General features: G+C 45.3%; 1 protein-coding gene across 1 annotated transcript in view; it reads left to right on the top strand.

Moving 5' to 3' along the window:
* Nucleotides 1-19297, top strand: part of LOC146813030 (uncharacterized) — a 128137-nt gene that overhangs the window by 48087 nt on the left and 60753 nt on the right. The window contains exon 2 of the mRNA XM_085615249.1: nucleotides 12173-12271. Coding sequence (XP_085471375.1) covers nucleotides 12173-12271 — 99 coding nt within the window. The remainder of the gene's footprint in view (nucleotides 1-12172; nucleotides 12272-19297) is intronic.

Genomic DNA, 19297 nt, shown 5'->3' with positions numbered 1-19297 from the left:
GTATGGCATCATTTTAAAGAACCGGACCGGGGAACACTTTTTTTTGGCCCCTCACAGGTCACATGCTAGGTTATTTTCTCATCTCACACAATTTAGTATCAAAATGCAAAATGTAAAATCGAAAAATTTCCCCAAGTTTATTCAGACCACAATCCGCTGGTTCTAGAGGTCTCTGATTTAGGGGCCACAAAAATAGTGTAAAGCTGGTCCTTTGAAAGCGGATTGTTGGCTAACCAGAACTATATCACTCTTGTGAGCAAATGGATTTTAGATTTACTGGAGTGCAATAGAGGTATTGGAGCAATTGGCAGGGTGTGGGATACCTTTAAGGTTGGTTTGAGGGGGGAAACACTTAGTTTCAGCCTGAAACAACATAAAAAACAGCAACTTCAATTGAGAAAGCAGTATAAAGATCTGGAGGATATTGAGAGGGAACTCGTAGGTGCCATTGCAGCAGTTTTATATATCAAAAACATTCAATATAAAGGTGCACTAGCCAGAGCTGCTATTAGTGTCTTGTCAACAGCAAGTGCAGCGGAGAAGTTTATTGAATGGCAAAAGGAATATCGGGGCATATCAACAAGGGCTTTATCTCTGCTTTTTTGGCTTTAAAAGCCAAAAAAGCAGAGATAAAACTAGCGCCCTATCAACAACAGGGTGCTACCATGCAAATTTGTATGTTAGCACCCTTCTACTTTACGCTTCCCCTTGCATCTCTAATGAGATGCAAAGGGGGCGTTCCAGAGTAAAATAATAGGAGGAATGTCGCTAAGCGACATTTCTCCTATTATCAAGAATATCGCTGACCCTGTTAGAGACAAAAAAAGCAGCGCTAACCGCGGTTAACGCTGCTTTTTTACATCTGGTATTTTTCTGACTTAGCCATGATATCCTATGGAAGGAGGATATCATGGCTAAGTTTGTCTGTCCCTATCAACAAGCCACCGTGAGATTATCGCTGGGTTTCCAGCGATTATCTCACGTTAGCCACTTAGCGTGAGGATTTTTATCGCTATTGAGATAAGCGTTGCTAATAGCACGCTACCTCAGCGATAAAAATCAACGCTAGCCGGCGATAATTATCCTAGCGCTAAGTGCGCTTAGCGATAATTATCGCCGGTTGTTGTTGATATGCCCCATCATGAGTAGAGCAAGAGAGTTGGGCATCTATTAAAAGTACAAAAGAGACAGATAATAATCCGGGGTGAGAACGCCGAGATTCAGAACTGCAAGAGAGATCCAGTTACTGATACACCTGGAGTCAGCGCAGAATTTGGGAATTTTATGACAAACAATATGGCAATGAGGGAGTTTTTAATGAAGAAGGCACTAGGAACTATCTGGATTCTGTCCAGGTAGAAAAGTTCTACCTCGAAGATTGTGATTCACTAGAGGTCCCGTTTACAGGGGAAGAAATATATAGGGCCCTTAGGGACCTTTACTCTGGAAAGAAGTTGGAACCGATAGGACCCAACTTGAATTGTATAAAGTGTTTATCACTATTTTTGGCCCTGATCTAATCAATGCATTATGACAGCTTCATATGGGGCAATCTGCTCCCGAGTTATGGGCATGGCCAATATGACTGTATTCTTAAAAAATGGGAAACTAACGGTGGACCCCTGGTCTTATAGACCTATTACACCGATGAATAATGACGTAAAAATATATTTGAAAGTTTTAGCCAACCGGTTGAGTCAGGTTATAGGAAAGGTGATCTCCCCCAGACAACATGGCTTCATTCCAGGAAGAGGAACCACTGACCATATTGAAAGAGTTATGACATTATTTAATTCTGCCTGTATCACAGGAGACCCCATGACGTTAATTTTGTTGGATGCCGAAAATGCGTGTGATAGGGCCTCCTGGGATTATTTGTGGGGAGTGTTGGAATGGTTTGGTGTGGGAAAGGGTTCACGGACACTATACAGGCAATGTATGATGCTCCTACAGCCCAGCTGCAACTGATGGAGAGCAGTTGGATCAGTTGTGGATTAAAAGGGGGACAAGACAGGGATGTCCATGTTCTCCACTATTATTTGCATGTTATATCGATCCCCTGAACCGGATGATTGAGGCAGATATATGAATCGAACCTATGTGTTTTCAGGGGTGTAATACAAAAATTCTGAGCTATGCTGATGATTTTGTGGTAGTATCCCCTGATCTTAGTATAGCATTGGTTGAAATTGAAAAAGAACCTTTGCCATTTGGGAACATATTTGGATATTCATTAAATCAGCATAAAACACAATCAGTAGTAACGATTCCGCACTATATCTGGGGGTAAACATACCAGCAAAGTTGGATCACAATATTGAGCTGAATCTTGCCCCAGTTATTTTGAAGGGGAAGCAGGACTTTGGTAAGATGGACAATTTACACCTGTCTATTGTAGGTCGCTGAAACATTGTTAAACATTTTTTTTGCATAAAGTCCTTTATTTTTTTTAGAGCTATAACACTGGAGATAGAGAAGCGCTGGTTTAAAGTAATGGACGATATGATTTGTAGATTTATCAGGGCATATGGAAAGACTCAGAGGGCATTAAAATGTATTACACTTCCCAGGGAGAGAAGGGGATGGATATTCCAAACTTGAGGATGTATGATTGATCTGTAGTGCTACATTGAATGTGTTCCTTAGTGGGGGAGACTTGAACAAACAATGGATCAGCGATGGGACACTGGAGGCCTATGAACTACTACTTGGTGAAGAGGTAAAAAACAAACCATAGACAAATTTAACTAAGGTATTACAAGAAAGTTAGATTTAAAACTCTTTTGTGGTTTTGTCTTCCTTGAGAAAAAAGACTGGCTTTGGGAGAGTGAATTTTTATACCACGCTTCTAAGGAACCCTACGCTTCCAAGAATCTTCCATGATGTAGTATGGTCATGCTGGGAAGATTTAGGTGTCAGAATGGTGGAAGACCTCTATGTTGGAGGGACAATAGCTTCATCTGAGTAGGTTCAAGATTTCTTAAGTATTTACAAATGCAGAACTTCCTATATAAAACACTGAGGGGCCAAGAGGCTTTACTAAGGATGCTGTTATGGACGTGGTGGTAGACAAAGAAAGGTGCTCAATTAGTCAGCTATATGAGGGTCTGAATCAAACATCGCAAGTTGACCTTGAGAACATAGTGACAAATGGGATGGGAAACTGGGTTTAACTAGCGGGAGGAACTGGGATGAACTCTTCTGTGCTCGGCTGCAGCCTCAACAGTATAACACGTGTTTTGATCTTTATTACTCACCAGCTAAAACTGCTAAATGGGGCGAGTCAGTTGGTGTTCAGTGTCCCCGTTGTCAAAGTACAGAGCTAAACATAATACATATGTTTTCTACCCTGCCACTCTTAGAAATCCCTAAAGCTAAAGGTAATGTTAACGTCAAAATTAATGTTGTTGAGTGTGTGCAGCGAAGGGACTATGGGAGCGGATCATAATTTTTTGTTTGTGGCACTGGCTGTGCCAGAATCTGCATTTCTGCAGCCTGCCTAAATCCAGTGTCTTCCTCTTTTCAACAATGGCTCGCTCGGCTACTGTCAATATTTGATCTTGAAAAGGTGATTTACGAATGGGAAGAGACATTGACGCTGAACATCCTGTGATTCAGGGCAAATCACTTAATCTCCCCTTGCCTAACAAAAATGAATGGGGGATATTCTCAAGAACGTGCGATAATCATCGCCAAAATAGGTCAACGCAATTTTTCATATCGCCGACAATCGCGGGAAAACAACTCTGTGTTAACGTTGTATTCTTAACATGGCGGTAACATGCAATAATTTCCCGATAACGTGTCAAATGTCTAGCATAAAAGTACCGGGACGGTGATAAAAATCTCAAGCTGAACGTGAAAAAAGTGGCGATGGGCCCAACCGCGATAAAAATATCAGCAAAAAGCTGCACCAGGCCTCCAAGTCACACACGTCAGGCAGGAAAAATCACTATAAAAACAAAACAAAAAAACACAAACATTACCAAAACAACTGCGAAGCACAATGGAGGTAGCCGGAGCAAGTACAGAGGACAACCAGAACCCCACAAGCCCCACGGACGACCAGCCTGGGACCTCAGGGTCAGGAAAGGACAAGGAGAAGAAGAAGAGGAAGATGTGGTTCAGTCCGCAGGAAAGCAGGATCCTGATAACGGAGGTGATAGAACACCATCAACTGCTGTTTGTCACCCCCACTGTGTCATTGGCAACAAAAAACGGAATATGGCAGTCCATCGTGGACAAGGTGAATGCAGTCGGAGTGCTGAGGAGGACAATGGAAGAGGTCAAGAGACGCTGGAATGATGTGAAGCGCAAGACCAAGCACAAACTCGGCAACAACCAGAAGGCAGCAATACAGACTGGAGGTGGGAGTCTAGCGCCACAGGAGGAGCTGGATGAGATGGAGGAAATGGTGTCCACAGTCATCAGTGTGGAGATGGTGGCAGGAGTTGGAGGACCGGACACTGCTCAACATGACCTTACACAACAGCAACAGGGTGAGTAACAACCAGGGACTGGGGGAACGGGGGGAAGATAGGCACAATGGCACACATGCCCAATTAAGTATATTAAGTATAGCACAGTGCACACCCACAATGACTCTGAATCATGTCCCTGATCACCTTGGCACACTGCAGCACACCTAGAAACAGCAAGTAGGCCCCCGTCGACTATGTGCCCAAAGGGGCCCTTCCCAGACATCACCAATCTCACAACCAACCCATAAACATGTGCCAAACCCAGCAAATCAGCGTGTATGTGAGCCACACTGACAATGCAAGTGACACTGCATGATGATTAGCATGGCTGTAGTCAATATATCATGACATGTTGCACGCCACGCCACGACACTGAGGTGGCTGAGTGTGGACCACATCCGTAAAGGAGCAGGTCACACTTGCACAAACAGCCCCTGATGTCAACAACACATCTGCGGACAAACCATGCCCCAGAGTCCCATCTCCCACCAAGAGCACAATTTACCTAAGTATGCAACATCTCAACACAGTATCGCACAGAAGTCTAAGGCACACCACCTGAAAGGGATAAGGGGCAGCAAAATCAGAGCTGCAGGGGTGACTCCACCAAAATGCACCACACACATAACTTTCACAACACATCAGCATTGACAACAATGTGGTACAAACTGCAACAAGTTCACAACAGAGCAGAGGACACAACTGGTGCCGCTTGTGTGTAGAAACTGGCCAATCACATTTGGCATAGCAGGGAAATGTGAGATGGCAATGTACAAGTACAAACACACATCTGTGATGTTGTCAAAATGTCCACTGTCCCGTATATAGGCAGCTCCTCCCAAGCAGTCACAATGTTCATTATCATGCAGTCTGTATGTAAATTTGTACAATGCGTCAACATACATGTGAACACAATGTTAAACTGCATCTCCCCTTCACATTGCAGAGGGAGAATCAGCACCTCCTGCAGAGCAGACCCAACATCTCTTCACTGATGACGAAGAGGACCTCCACACCTTCAACACCGACGCCATCCAAGAGCTCATGGACAGCTTCGGCACCTCACCTCCAGGAGCAGGGCAGCCCAGCTGCATTGAGGAGACCTCACCCCCTGCACAGACCACACAGCAGGAAGCACCCACCACCACGGCTGTCTCCCCGGACCCCAAGAACAACACATGGCCTTCCAACGCCGTGTGTTAGGGTGCCAGGAGAAGATGGCTGATCAGGTGCGGGTGGGGTTTGACCGCTTGGCAGCCAAACTAGATGCCTTACGTGGGTGTCTAAGTCCTATCAGGGACCACTTACAGTCCCAAACGGATACCCACAGTCCGCTCCATCCTCTCCAATGATCCACGGCTAACATCATTGGAGTCCTCACTCTGAGACAAGAAAAACTGTCTAGTCAGAATGGCTCCAGCGATGTCATCCGGGAGTTGGGACACATTCGGAGAAACATGAGGAACATGGAGCGGATGCACATGGAAGGAATGGCTGCCAGGCTGCACATCAGCAAGATGTAGCTGGGATCTTTCAAGCCCTGCAGACCCTCATCATGGCATTGATGCCACAAGGCCTGGCGCCGATGAATGCTGCTGCTACTACTCCATCCACATCTCCGCCCCCTGAAGTGTCAGTGCCTCACAGTGCGGCAGACAATCCACCTCCGGCCCCTGATGTGTCACTGCCACACAGAGAGGCAGACATTCCACCTCCGGCCTCTGATTTGTCACTGACACACAGTGCGGCAGACATTCCAACTCCGGCCCCTGATGTGTCAGTGCCAGACAGTGCTGCATACAAAATCCCACCACCAACATGTGAGGCACATGAGATATCAGAGGACAAAGATGCGGATGACTCTGCCTTAGTGGTAAGAATGAAGCGGTAGCATTCATCTCCGCCAAATAGCCTGTTTCTGCTTGGTTTGGCCCTCTGCATCATCACCTTTCACTGTCACTCTGTGACACTCACCTTGGACCTTGAGATAGACTGCCATATTCTGTTTGGTTACCAATGACACAGCAGTCAGACTGCGGACTGAACTCTTCCTCTTCCGATGAACTTGTCATTCCCTAAAGGACTCTGGCTGGCCATCCACGGGGCAACAATGTAAAGTGGGGTTTGCATGGCCCTGTACTGCTCCAGATTCAACACTCCACTGAATGTGAATAAAACATTCAAATTCACACAGATGTGTCATGTCTAAGAACATTCAAGTATAAAAGTATTGATGAATGTGGGGTCAGTGATTCCCCATTACATCCATATTGCTCATGTTGTAGGACTTGAATCACAGGGTGCAACATTGCCAATTGCGGTCCGGGTGGCGACAACAATACAACAGAGACACACGCATTTGTTACTTTCTTGTCCAGCCCAGAACTGTACCATGCCCAGAGCCCCGGGTTCATTGTTCACACACCTATGCTGGACTGGCGTACGCCAGCCCAGCCCACTCTGCTTACTCTTACAGGGGGGACGACAAAGCTACATGTCCCAGGTCTTCCCTGTAGTGATCTGCTGATCATTGGTCTAGTTGTCAGCATGCCACAGCCACTCCCTGAGGGCTGGTTTACATCCCCACCACACCCATGTAGCACAGGCGTCACAGGACATGCGAGCCTGCTAATAAAACGGGCCTACCACATCACATTCCCCACTGCCGGAGGGGACATGATGGCGTCCGCACCACGAGACTCAATCATAAAGGGTCCATCACTTGTGGCGCACAGAGTTAGTGGCACCTGATGCACTGCGGCCGGCAGGGGCCTACCGCCATGGGACGACGACTTGCGGTGCAGAGAGTTAGTGGCACCCGATGCACTGCGGCTGGCACAGGCCTACCGCCACGGGCCAATGACTTGTGGTGCACAGAGTTAGTGGCACCAGTGCCGAGTGGCTGTGCAGCCTGCGATGATGCGTAGGACTAGATACACCATCCTGCAAATCAAGATTCGATTGGAATTGTAAGCCCTGCTGGACCGCAGTGTACGCCGAAGGCAGCAGTCAGCACACACATGACTCCGCAGTGCGGTGCCGCAGGGTGCGCTGGGGGCCTGTGGCGTGGAATCCAGGGCTCGGCTGAGGAGGTTTCAGCGGCACGTGGTGGGCCCTTCAGGAGACACGCCCATGGCGGCAGGTGAGCATTGAGGCCTGGTTGTGCAGGGGTTGCCAGTCATCGCTGGGCGGGGGATGGGTTTGGGGGCCATGACTGGGTGCAGCAGGCACACAGGACTGCTCAGGCACCACCGGTCACGGCGGCGGCCTTGTGGCTGGGTGGGGTCGTCGCCCTGGCAGACACAACTCTGCATGCGATGACGAGATGTGCGCGGGTTGGCTTGGGACATAGCCACATCATCCCCAGTGTAAATCTGGCCTTTGAAGGTGGTCGGCCACGTGTGTGTAGGCCTATAGGCAGGATATGGCGGACATAGAGACACACGCAGTAGTTACTTTGGTGGCCATGCCTGAACTGAACCACGCCAAGAGCCCCGGGCTATTTATTCACGACATATGCCGGCCAAGGCCACTCCACTCACGCTTACAGGGGGGACGACAAAGCTACATGCCCAAGGTCTTCCACACTGCCTGAGGTAACCTGTTTGCGTCTACTGTCCACAACTCTACAAACACCAGCAGTATATGTCTACATGGACATGTCTGTGCTCTGCATACTGAAGTCTGTCCAGCACATCACCGCCACACTTGGCATTGTGCACATTCTCATTGATGGGTCACTTGCCTCCTTCTCACATACTTGATTACCACCTCTCCCCATATTCTGCAATTGTGTGGCAGAGGTGCCATGCCGTGGATGGTTTGTCTACATGCCTGGCCACGGTTGTCACAGTTAGTTGTGTTGTCATGTCTGGTAGTTGGGAATGTTGATTTTCATGTTGTATGTGATTTTGTAATGTGTGCATTACCACAGTTGTGAGTTGTATGATTGTGGAGTTGAAGTGTGTGGTGTGTTCAGTTCAGACAAGTAGTGCATTTCCGTAGGTGCCATCCTCAAAGTGCTGGTTGGTGATGGACTTGTGGAAGATGTAGGAATCATGCACACTGCCTGGGAAGTTTGCGATGAGTCACTGTGGTCCACTTTTGCCTGCACATTGATGGAATGTGTATGGTGTCTGTTGTATTAATTGTGTACAGTGTCGGCAGGGGGTACAAGTAGTACATGTATTCAGTCAATTGCCCCCAACACGTGTGGGAAGCCAGCTATGGCGTAGTTGCCTTGCTTGGTCTCCAGCTGTTCCTGCACAGTGTGGGGGATGTGAAGGTGCAGGAGTATCAAGCTGATACAAACAGTGTTGCTTACAGGTATGATAAATCCTCATAATAAGACTGCAACAGAAGTTCGTGTGGTCATAACCTTCCTTTTCTTTCCTACGAAGGTTACGACAACACAAACTTCTTTTACGATCTTTTTATGCAGGATTTATCGTACCTGTGAGCATTCCGGTTTGTTCAAGTGCAATACACTGTACAAAATTACGTTTGTGACTATACGGACGCTTGACCATTGTTACCATTTATCCAAAAGGTTTCTGAATACTGACTTTCGGACTATGGAATTGTATTGGGAAGTTCCCGCAGCATATGCAGTTAACTGAATCCACACGTTGCCCTAATGAAGTTCCCCGTTAGGAATGGAACGCGTTGGCTGAGCTTTTCGTATTGTTGATTTATGTATTTGTAATAAAGAACTGTTTTTACATCACTGTTGACTACTGGACTTCATGACCTGGCGCATCCCCATTTTAGTAACTACAATCTTGGATCTAGAGCACAGAGGTGTCAAGCAATGGCTGGTGTTGGGTTGGTTGTGAAGGAACACTACGAATTGGAACTGGTGTGTGGTGCGGATACACGGGCCCGCCGTTGCTTTTGTGGAAATGCATCCAAGACATGTGTGAGGAACATTGATAGGGCTGGCTGTGAGACTCCTCCAACTCTGGCAGTTGTTGGTTGGAAGGTACCAGAGACCAACAGGTGCAGCACAGCCAGCAGCTTTGCCTGCGGAGGGATGTTGGTTCTCCGCTGTGTTGGTTCCGTCAGCCTGTGGGCAACGTGGGTCAGGATGCGGAGGATGGTTGTCCTTTTGGGCTGTAGTGGACAATGGCATCCTCTGGCGTTGAGTCTCTGAGGATGGTGCGTTTTAGGAACGTCCGCTATCTTGTTCTGCACTGCCTAGGTGGTAGTCTGTGGGGGTGTGACCTGGGGAGGGGGGGCTGGGGGTTGTGGTGGTGGATGTTGTGGCCCTCTTGGGTCTCCGAGCTGCATGATCAGTAGCTCCATGACATGTGCTGGTCTTCAGATGTGGCACCGAGCTGGGCTCCCTTTCATACTGCAGGTTGTCGTCCTGCTTAACAGCAGTAAAAGGCAGGTGTTAAGTCCCTGCTGCTAACGCGCCTTATCGCCTGTTTTTGGATCGCTTCGCCGATCTGGCTGGCTATTGAGAATATCATGAAGTGGTGTTTTCATGTGTTTTTGCACGGGAACACCTACTCTGCATATCATTAGCGTTAGTTGTTGCTCTCATCCGTGGCAATGTTTTATGGGGCAGCTATTGGTGGAAAATTGGCGATATCGGCAGTTTGCACCAGCTTGAGAATGGGGCGGTAAATGTATTGCCACTTTTGCGGCGCTAAACTGGCGATAAATTGGCGATAAGTCCTTGAGAATATGCCCCAAAGTGTCCTCATGTAACACAACTGGTGCTATGTAAACCACTCTGATACCCAAACACTTGGGGTCAAGTTCGCGCTATATAAAACGCTGTAAAAAACAGAGGTTGGAGAGCCAGAAAAAATGGGGAACTGTGCTTGGGCACCAATTCATCATTGGAAAAGGGATATAGAGATAGATCACGATGAAACATGATTTTAATAAGTTATCCTATATTATATGTGATGATTTGGGGAAAGATGGAATGCACTGTTTATTAAACAATGGGAGCTGTCCTGATGTGCTTCAAAGAATAAGGGTTGGTTATTTTTTTTAATAAACAGCATTTTGATGAAACATATACAATTAAATGTTGTAATGTTGTCTTGATAAAAGTGAGCATACTTATATAAATTTAGGACAAATTGATAACCAATGCCAGTGGATGGATATGGGTCCGCAGCTCCTTTTTATCTGGTTGTTTTTCAAGGATGAATCTCCACATGTATTTATGCATTTATTATTGATCATATTTGCAATAAAAATACAATTAAACTTTGAAAAACTAGCTTGAAAATCCGATAGTCCAAAAATTCAATGGATGAAACATGCAGTGGTCTAGAATTATGTTTTGGTAGGTGTTAGAAATGAAAGAAAATAAAAAACTAAATAAATAGAGACAAGCTGGCAATGTATGTAGTGAATTTCATGAACTCATTTGTGGTCTCTGTTATCTACACACAAGGTTGGTGGACTACAAAAGCTAGTTCAGGCTTTTGATAACTGGCTCAGCCGACAAATATACGACTGATATCCGTGCACCACGTGGAACACACAGGTTGACAGACCAGTTAGCTGGCTCTGTTTTTATCCTGATTCAATACTCCTGTGTGCAGGTTCCACAGGTGAGAACAGGAGTCAACACAGTAATACTGCAAGCTTTCCACTGTTCTGACCAGAAAGGCATCTGGAGTTTTACCACAAATGTTTCCAGTGTTATTTAATAAACTTCTCTGATAAAAAACACCAGGCCAGTGGAAAATTTGAGCAAGGCTTGAGATGATTCAACTGAAAACCAGTGTGTCAAGCAAACTCAGGACTAAGGGGCCTATTTAGGAAAAAGTCACGCAGTGCAACAAGTTACATTGCTGTGCTGCACCGAGTGAAAGGGCAAGGGTAGGAATTCACCATATTTAAGGCAATACAGTGCATTCCTGCCTTTTCCTCTGCACTGGCGTTGCAGACAGAATCGTTTTTGTGCAGGAAGGGGCACCTCCTTGCACAAAATGAATCCTCGGAGGCATTTTCCTCTTTCTATGTGTGCTTTAGAATGCATCATGCATAAAACGAGGCAAATTGAGGAGAAAGAAAGATACTTCTCCTCATTATGCCTCCCCTGGGGAGGTGTAGCATTTTGCCGCATTTCCATGTCTACCAGTGATGGTAAATCTGGGAATATGCCAAACACTATTGGTGGATATGTGAGAACACCCATGCTCCACCCCTGGAACGCCTCAGAGTAACAAAATTCGGAGATTTGCGCTGCTCTAGATTTATCAAGCCACGCAGGGCCACACAAATTTGTTTTAGTACTAGCACGGCGCAAGGGTGACTCAACTCCTTGATAAATCTGCTCCTATGTATTTATTTATTTATGTGCTCTAGAAAATCATCATTTGCAATTCCTGAAACAACATGACACTGAACAAGGAGTCTGGGTTTTAGGAAAGAAGTTGTTCAGAATATATTTTTTTTACATCTAAAAAACACAAGATCCGTTGACTAATTTTGAAAGACATTTGACAATAGTGCACTATTTAGCCTTTGCGACCAGCTGGGAGTATATGTGTAAGTGGTAATACAAGTGTGGCACATTGATGAGTGACCCTAGATCTCTGACTGTGGCTGGAATTCTCCAGATATTCATTGCTTAAAAATTTACTCACAATGATTTAAATTGTGCAGAATTGTGAATAATTAGGACGATTAATGGAATATTTGGTCATTGTATTTTCCAGCTGATGCACACGCTCCCCGATTCAAGAGACCTACCCTGTGGATAATGGTCTCCCTCAGTGCCCTACTAGTCCTGGCTGTTGTGGGATCTGGCATTTGGAGTAAGTAAATAATTTCACAGAAATATATCACTGAGTAGATTTTTGTTACTGAATAAAAATATAAATGCAGAAATATCCCCAATAACACTGAATAACTTATCTTCCCTTATCAGGGACATGGGGCACATTTATAGTAAACTCAGCTTCACAACCAGGCAGCCTTCTCTCAGTCACCACCAATGCATTATCAATCCATCTCAGAGACACAAACACATTCACACAAAGGCACACACACACATGCGCAAGCATACACATACACACACTCACGGACACACACACATAACCCTCGCACCATTCAACGTTCTATATCTGCCTCTGTGCATTATTTTCCGGATAAGCATCCCAACAACTGTCCCTTATGAATCAATCTGTGCAAGTCTGGCCTTCACTTTCACCAGCAATGTCTATTGAGCAGGCAGCGAGGAAGGCTCACACTGATCCAGTTGGGTGGTGAACATTGATGCCCACCCACTCCTGCAGAATGTGGTGAGGAGCCCGAGACTCTCATATCTCAGCGAAATTCATTGACCAGGTGATGAATGGGGCCCTCCTGAGGGAATCATTAATTTGTATGCATGTGTGTGACAATAAATACAATCTTATTGGTAGTTTAAATAAAGATCAACACACAATCATCCACCATTTTACCCAATCCTGTGCTGCAGCTGTGAAATGTGCCACAACTCTGGAGAAGGTTGTCATTGTTGCACCTGCATCATATAATAAAGATCAATTGATTGGAATGCTATCCCGAGCCATTGCCAGTAGTTTGGCTTATTGCAATCATTAACTCCCATCACCTTTTGTGTGTTTCATGTAATAAGTAAGCATTGAAAAAAGCCAATAGGTTTGGCATTGGCAGACTGGTAAGATGGCTATTATGTTTTCTTTGTAATGGAAGAAAGTGCCACAAAAAGAAATAAAGAAAACATGCTGTGGCCTAGATCTGGACATCATCTGCTTCCCTTAAACATTCTTAATTTAAAAAATCATTCCTTGGTGTCGCTGTTTTACTAGTGGCTTGTTCTATATATATGCCTTTCAGGTGTGCCAGGCAAGAAGACAAGAATAAATCACCTGCTAACCAGGCTCTCGGAAAGTAGGCAGTTCAAATGTTTCAATGTCACCTAAACACTTTCTAACCTTGAAAAGGACACAGTTCATAGATAGCCATTGAATGCGCACCTGAAGAGCAGGCAAAATCAATAGCCACTTTTAAAGTTGTGGAGAGGATGTGGTCCGTCGGCTGCGCTGCCGCCTCTGGTGCAGGAAACCAGGGTTCGAGCCTCGAGGTCGCGTCCACATCCTGTGATTCTGGGCAAATCACTTAATCTCCCTGTGCCTGAATGTGTAATGTAAATACAGTGCTATGTAAAGATCTCCAATACCTTCGGGTCGAGTTCGCGTTATATAAATATGCACAAAAAAATAAAAAAGTTAATATAAAATGTAACTACAATGAAAAAGTACACCTGGAACCAGGTTTCCCACGGAAGAGAACGGCACTATTTTTAGGTGGATATGACTAAGATACAAACGGTTTGTGCAGTCACTCAAAGAACATGGATCCAGTGGGTAAAGTTGGCTTCACCCACTACTCCATCCTCCAAGCTGTTGTGGGTGGAGGCAAAATGTGAATGACAATTTAACAGACCAATGGATGAATCCTGCAGCTCAAAAACTTCTTCATGTATGTACAGAATGTTTGGATTGTTTGGAAAACAAATAGTCTGGCAAGAAAGCTACAGTTGTCCTAAAGGCTAGACTTAAAACAAGCAAGCATTGTCAAAGTCAGTAAATCCGGTATGAGATGCCAGCCCTTTGGACATGGAGTTGGAAAGGCTGGTCTCCACAGATCAGTCAGTAACACAACCAAAGGATAGGAGGAGCCACTGCAGGTCCCACCAGAAAGTCAAATAAATCAGAGAAATGGGTATGGTGGCGTTGAACAACAAATTAAGAAAAATACAAATAATGTATTTTCTTGGAACAGTTCAGGAATCAAAATTTCTGATGTCACAGAAAAGTTGCCATATGGAAAGTCATCCTCTATGAAAGAGGAAACGTCACACACACAATAGTTTCATGCTTCACCATCGGCATCCTCTCCACAAATCAGTACCTGCCAGGAGAGGTTTGCAGGATAATGAATGCTCATAGGTGGGAAGCTTGCGTACATTGCCAATGGGATTGAACTTCCTGCAGCTCCTGCTACATTCCTCACTGGGCTGACATCGCATTCAACGATTTCAAACCCTTTGCCAACTCCAGTTTGCAGCTTCGGGATTCCCTCAGACAGGAGCTGCTGAAGGCTTCAAAGTCATCAGATGTGACTTTGATTATAGTCCTGGTGAAGAATGTAGCGGGAGCTGCAGGCAGGCAATCCCACAATTGATGCACCCTTGGCAAATCAGCTGGCAGTGAGTTTCTATTTCTTTATTGGTTCTCTTGATGAAAAGATGCCAAAACATTTCTAAGTCCCCATTTTTAAGGTTAGGCATAGGGAGTATACGCTGACATCAGCCAAGGGTTCCAACACCTCAGGAACAGTACTTGGGGTCAGGGGTCATTCCAAAAAAGCTACCTGCAGATTCCAGGACAGGTCCAGTGGGACTGTTCTCCTTGGCCCTCCAAGGAATGTGGGATTCTTGTAGCTTTGGTGTCCCTGTAGCTTAACAGGAGGTCAGACAACTGATCCTTTGAATCCTCTTCTTTGTCCTTGGTTACAGGTGGGAGCTCGTCCAGCTCTTAGGGTTCTGCTCACAGGTTTCAACAGAAGGTGCAGTCCTTCTTCAGTCTTTCACAGGTCCAGTAATGTTGTGCAGAGGCTGCCAAGGGGTGCCACATTTATGCTTGGCCCTAGCTTTTTGGTGTGGGTGACTCTTGGTACTTCCATAAGCAATAGGAAAGGGTTCCCAGGAGAACCCTACCCACTTTTGCAGGCATTCCTTTGTGCTTGACAGCAAAGAATCCCGCACTGCACTTCTCTAACCAAAACCAACATGCCAAAACATTTCTTCCATTTTGTAAAGATCCTTCTGCCCACCCACAGGTGTAGCTATGGAAATTACCAACCCCTTCTTCAGGTCACTCTAAACCAGTTCTAGGGTAGCTGCCCCTCCCATTGGGTTTGAAGCCAGCTTGACAAGGGAGTAAAAAGGCAGACAGGCACAGGTGTGAGCTACATCTACCGGTGACAGAGTAGGCATTCTTTGAAGTTCAGAAAAGGGCTTTGCTTTTTGGGGCCATCTTGCTCAAGGAAGAAATACACTTCCCCCCACCTGAAGCCCCTTGCCCACTGTCTGGAATCAATCCACATCTAACCCCAGTGCAGACATAAGTGGTCAGTTGATAACTGGACACTGCCAGCAAAGCTCTTTGGTTTTGAGCAAAAACAGATACGTTTCTGTAAGTGTCTGTTTCTTAATAATAATATAATATCAGAATTTACTATTAAATTGGATTTTAAATTACTACTAAACAGAGTCCTTGAACATTTTTTCTAGCTATTCTCTAACTGAATTACATTGAATTGTGTACACCAGTGGTTGACTATGGAACCACCAGCCTTGCCACAGTGAAAAATGACTTTGGAGGCTTTTCACGTCTAGGGCAGGTAAAACATTTATAATCCATACCCTATTTTTAAATACCACGAAACCAGTCCTATTGGCATTTAAGGTCTACCTCAGTGGTGATGTATAAGTATTAAAAATGAAGATTTAGGCATGTCAAAATGTGTATTTTGACCGGTCGAACTATCAGTTTTTAAAACTGTACCAACAGGCTGCCACGACGGAAATGGAGATATTTTTTACCTTGTCACTTGATGTGGTGAAACAATAGGTGCTGCTTCCACTAGGGACATTTACCTTACGGACCCTGGGTACTAGTTGTATCTTATACTAAAGACTTAGAGGTAAGTTAAATATGCCAATAAGGTGTATTCATCATGTTTTTAGGGGTCAGAGGACATACACTGGATATCTGTGTCTCAGTGTGAACAGTCCAAAAACCAGTAATCAAAACTAAACAAAAAATGTGGATGTCCGTGGAAAAAGGGGCAAAAAAAAGGCCTTTTTCCTACACTCCCAAATGCAGAAAAAACTTTGGCTAACCAAAGATATTTTTTGGTCTCAAAAGCGCACATTCCCTTAGAAGTCTGTGGCATTAGAGTGAATACTTTGTGTGCTAATATGCTCTTTGTGAAAGGGCAGAATTCATCACTCAGTGAAGTTACACAACAGCTTAAGTGGGTAAACACATTGCCCCATGCTCTATGCAGTTTTGGAGGAAGAAAAATGTGAATGACACAGTAACAAACCAAAGAATATAAAAGGCTCTTTGAAAGTCCCTATAAATAAATATATTATATAACACTTTCAATAAAAATTAAAAAGTCTTGGTTAATGCCAGACCTAAAAACAGTAATGCACACATATATAAATACTGTTGAAAATTGGGTTGCTGATTAAGGGCATAACATCCTACTCAAGCAGCAACCACAATCTCAGTCAGGGTGAAACACAAGCAAACCCCAAATTAACCTGTGCTTAACCCTCTGGTAGCTTGGCACAAAGCAGTCAGGCTTAACTTAGAGGCAATTTGTAAAGTATTTATGCATCACTTCAAACAATAATAAACTGAAAACACAACACAGGACGAATCCCACAGTAATTTTGAAAAAATAGAGTAAAATGTAATAAATTATTTAAGATCAAAATGACACAAATCTAATCAGTAGAACCAGGGATGTGCAATCTGGTTGCGCCAGACAGGGACAAAGTCACAAGTTCAAGGCAACCGTGATGCAGTGTGGGTGGATAGAGGGAACAGGTTAGGTCCACTGAACAAAGTACCTTAAATCCAGGTTGCTGAGCGATACGAGATCCCAAGGCAAGGATGTGTCACACAGCCGAGGTTCTAAGGAGCTGCGAGGCTGTGATCTGGAGCCCTGCATCGTTGTCTAGGATGCCGGCGACAATGCACTTGCAATGTGAAGTCCTCGTTGAAGATGCATCATGCACCGGCAGTTACGAAGACGCTGCGGTGCTGCGATGCAAAGTTCTGTATCGTCGTTGAGGATTCCACCGACAAGGTGCTTGCTATGTGATGGCCTGCATCGAGGATGTGTTGTGCGGCAGTGGTTCCAAGGAGACTGCAGTCTGTGATGCAAGTTCAGCATCTGGGATGCATCGCACTGAGGCGGTTCTGAAGTGACGCTGCAAGGAGATGCATCGCGCTGCATCAGTTCTTCTCACATGACCACAGCTGGGCTAGCAGAGCACCTTCAGACCCACTTCCAATCATTCAGGACTGGGGTGGCACCACTTGAGGGGCAAGACTCACAGCAGACAGAGTCCAGGTGCTGGGATCAAGGTGGTTGGAGCCTGTTCCCTCCCTGAGGCTCTGATCAGGAGAAGGCCTGGGCAGAGTTCTACTCTATGGAACTCCGCAAAGTGCCGGATAAACTCCGCCATGCTCCGTGGAGTTCCTCCAGCGGCAGAGTCTGTTAAGGGACACTGCTCGCACTGATTTTTAGTGCCAGGAGTTTGTCCCGCATTGTAAAATCAGTGCAAAGGGCACAACACTACGTACCAGAAGGCACTGCTGTTTTCATCCGCTCGAGTAGGCATTTTACTTGAGCAGCAGCTTCCTCAGCGTGAACAGTAGATGTCTCAATGCGAGCAGTCATGACCTGCCACAACCGCCCACGTTCGTAAACTTCACGTTGGTGAGCTGCTCGAGTGAAAAACTCTGTTCCGTGTCCCTTCACGGAGTTCTTCGGAACTGCAAAATTCAGCAAACTCTGAGGGTGGAGTATAATTCTTTGCCCACTCCTAATCAGGAGACCAGCCAACTAGCCATTGGAGTCACTTCAGTGGTCCTGGGAACAAGATGCAGGTCCAGTCCTTCTCACTCAGGTCTTCTACAGGTCCAGAGGTATACTGAAGAGTGGGGTCTGATGATCCAATTTTTAATACCTGACACCAGCTTTAAAGTAGGAGAAGGTTGTGGAGGTTTCCACCCCCTGGGGTGTTTGGAATTTCCTGCCTCCCTGCCCTGGCCCCAGCTTGTCTGGGGTCACAAAAGACTAGTGTCAAACCCTTTGCGAGTATGCCCAGGCAGGGCCTTTGTGATGTGCAAGTGTGGTATGTGGTAGCTCCTGCCCCTCATCAAGTCAGAGATGGCCCATCCTGCCAAAACCTATTTTCCCTTCGTCTCAATGTCTGGGAGAAATACACAAAGACTAACTGCCAGCTACCCCAAGTCAGGTGACCCAGGATACAGGCAGCAGGCACCAAATAGTTGGGACAAGAATATGCCAACTTTCTAAAAGTGACATTTCCAGAACTGTGATTTAAAATCTGACTTCACTATTAAACAGGGCTTTAAAATACAATACTCTAGACACCAAAGGTTACACTTATTAAATGTAATATGTTAACTCAATATTCTCCTATGGGAGAGGCAGAAATTGCTGTAGTGAAAATCGAATTTAAGAGTTTTTCACTACCAGAACATGTGAAACTTAAAAGTGTTTATCCAATTTTTTCAATACACTGCACCCTGTCCTATGGGTTGTTTAGGGCCTACCCAAGGGGTTACTTATATATGTAAGAGACAAAGATATAAGTGAGGTAAAAGGTTTATTTCGCCAGGAAAAAATCGCAGTGTAAAACTGTCCACACAGGCTGCAATGGCCGGCCTGAGACATGTTTTAGAAGGCTTCTTAAGTGGGTGGCACTATAAGTGCTGCAGGCCCACTAGTAGCATTTAATGTACAGTCCCTGAGTACATGTAGTTCCACTTTACTAGGGACTTACAAGTAAATTAAATGTGCCAATTGGGTCTAAGTTAATTTTACCATGCTTAGAGGAGAGAGCACACACACTTTAGTACTGGTTAGCAGTGGTAAGGGGCACAAATTTCAAAAGCTAACAAAAAGAAGATCAGCAAAAGTGGAGGATTAAGGCAAAAGGTTTAGGGGAAGGCCACCCTAAGGCTGTCAGGTCTAACACAATC

This window comes from Triturus cristatus, chromosome 7, assembly GCF_964204655.1.
Source record: "Triturus cristatus chromosome 7, aTriCri1.1, whole genome shotgun sequence".
NCBI lineage: Eukaryota > Metazoa > Chordata > Amphibia > Caudata > Salamandridae > Triturus > Triturus cristatus.
Note: the sequence above shows the minus strand (reverse complement) of the source record. Positions and strands in the feature narration are given on the sequence as shown.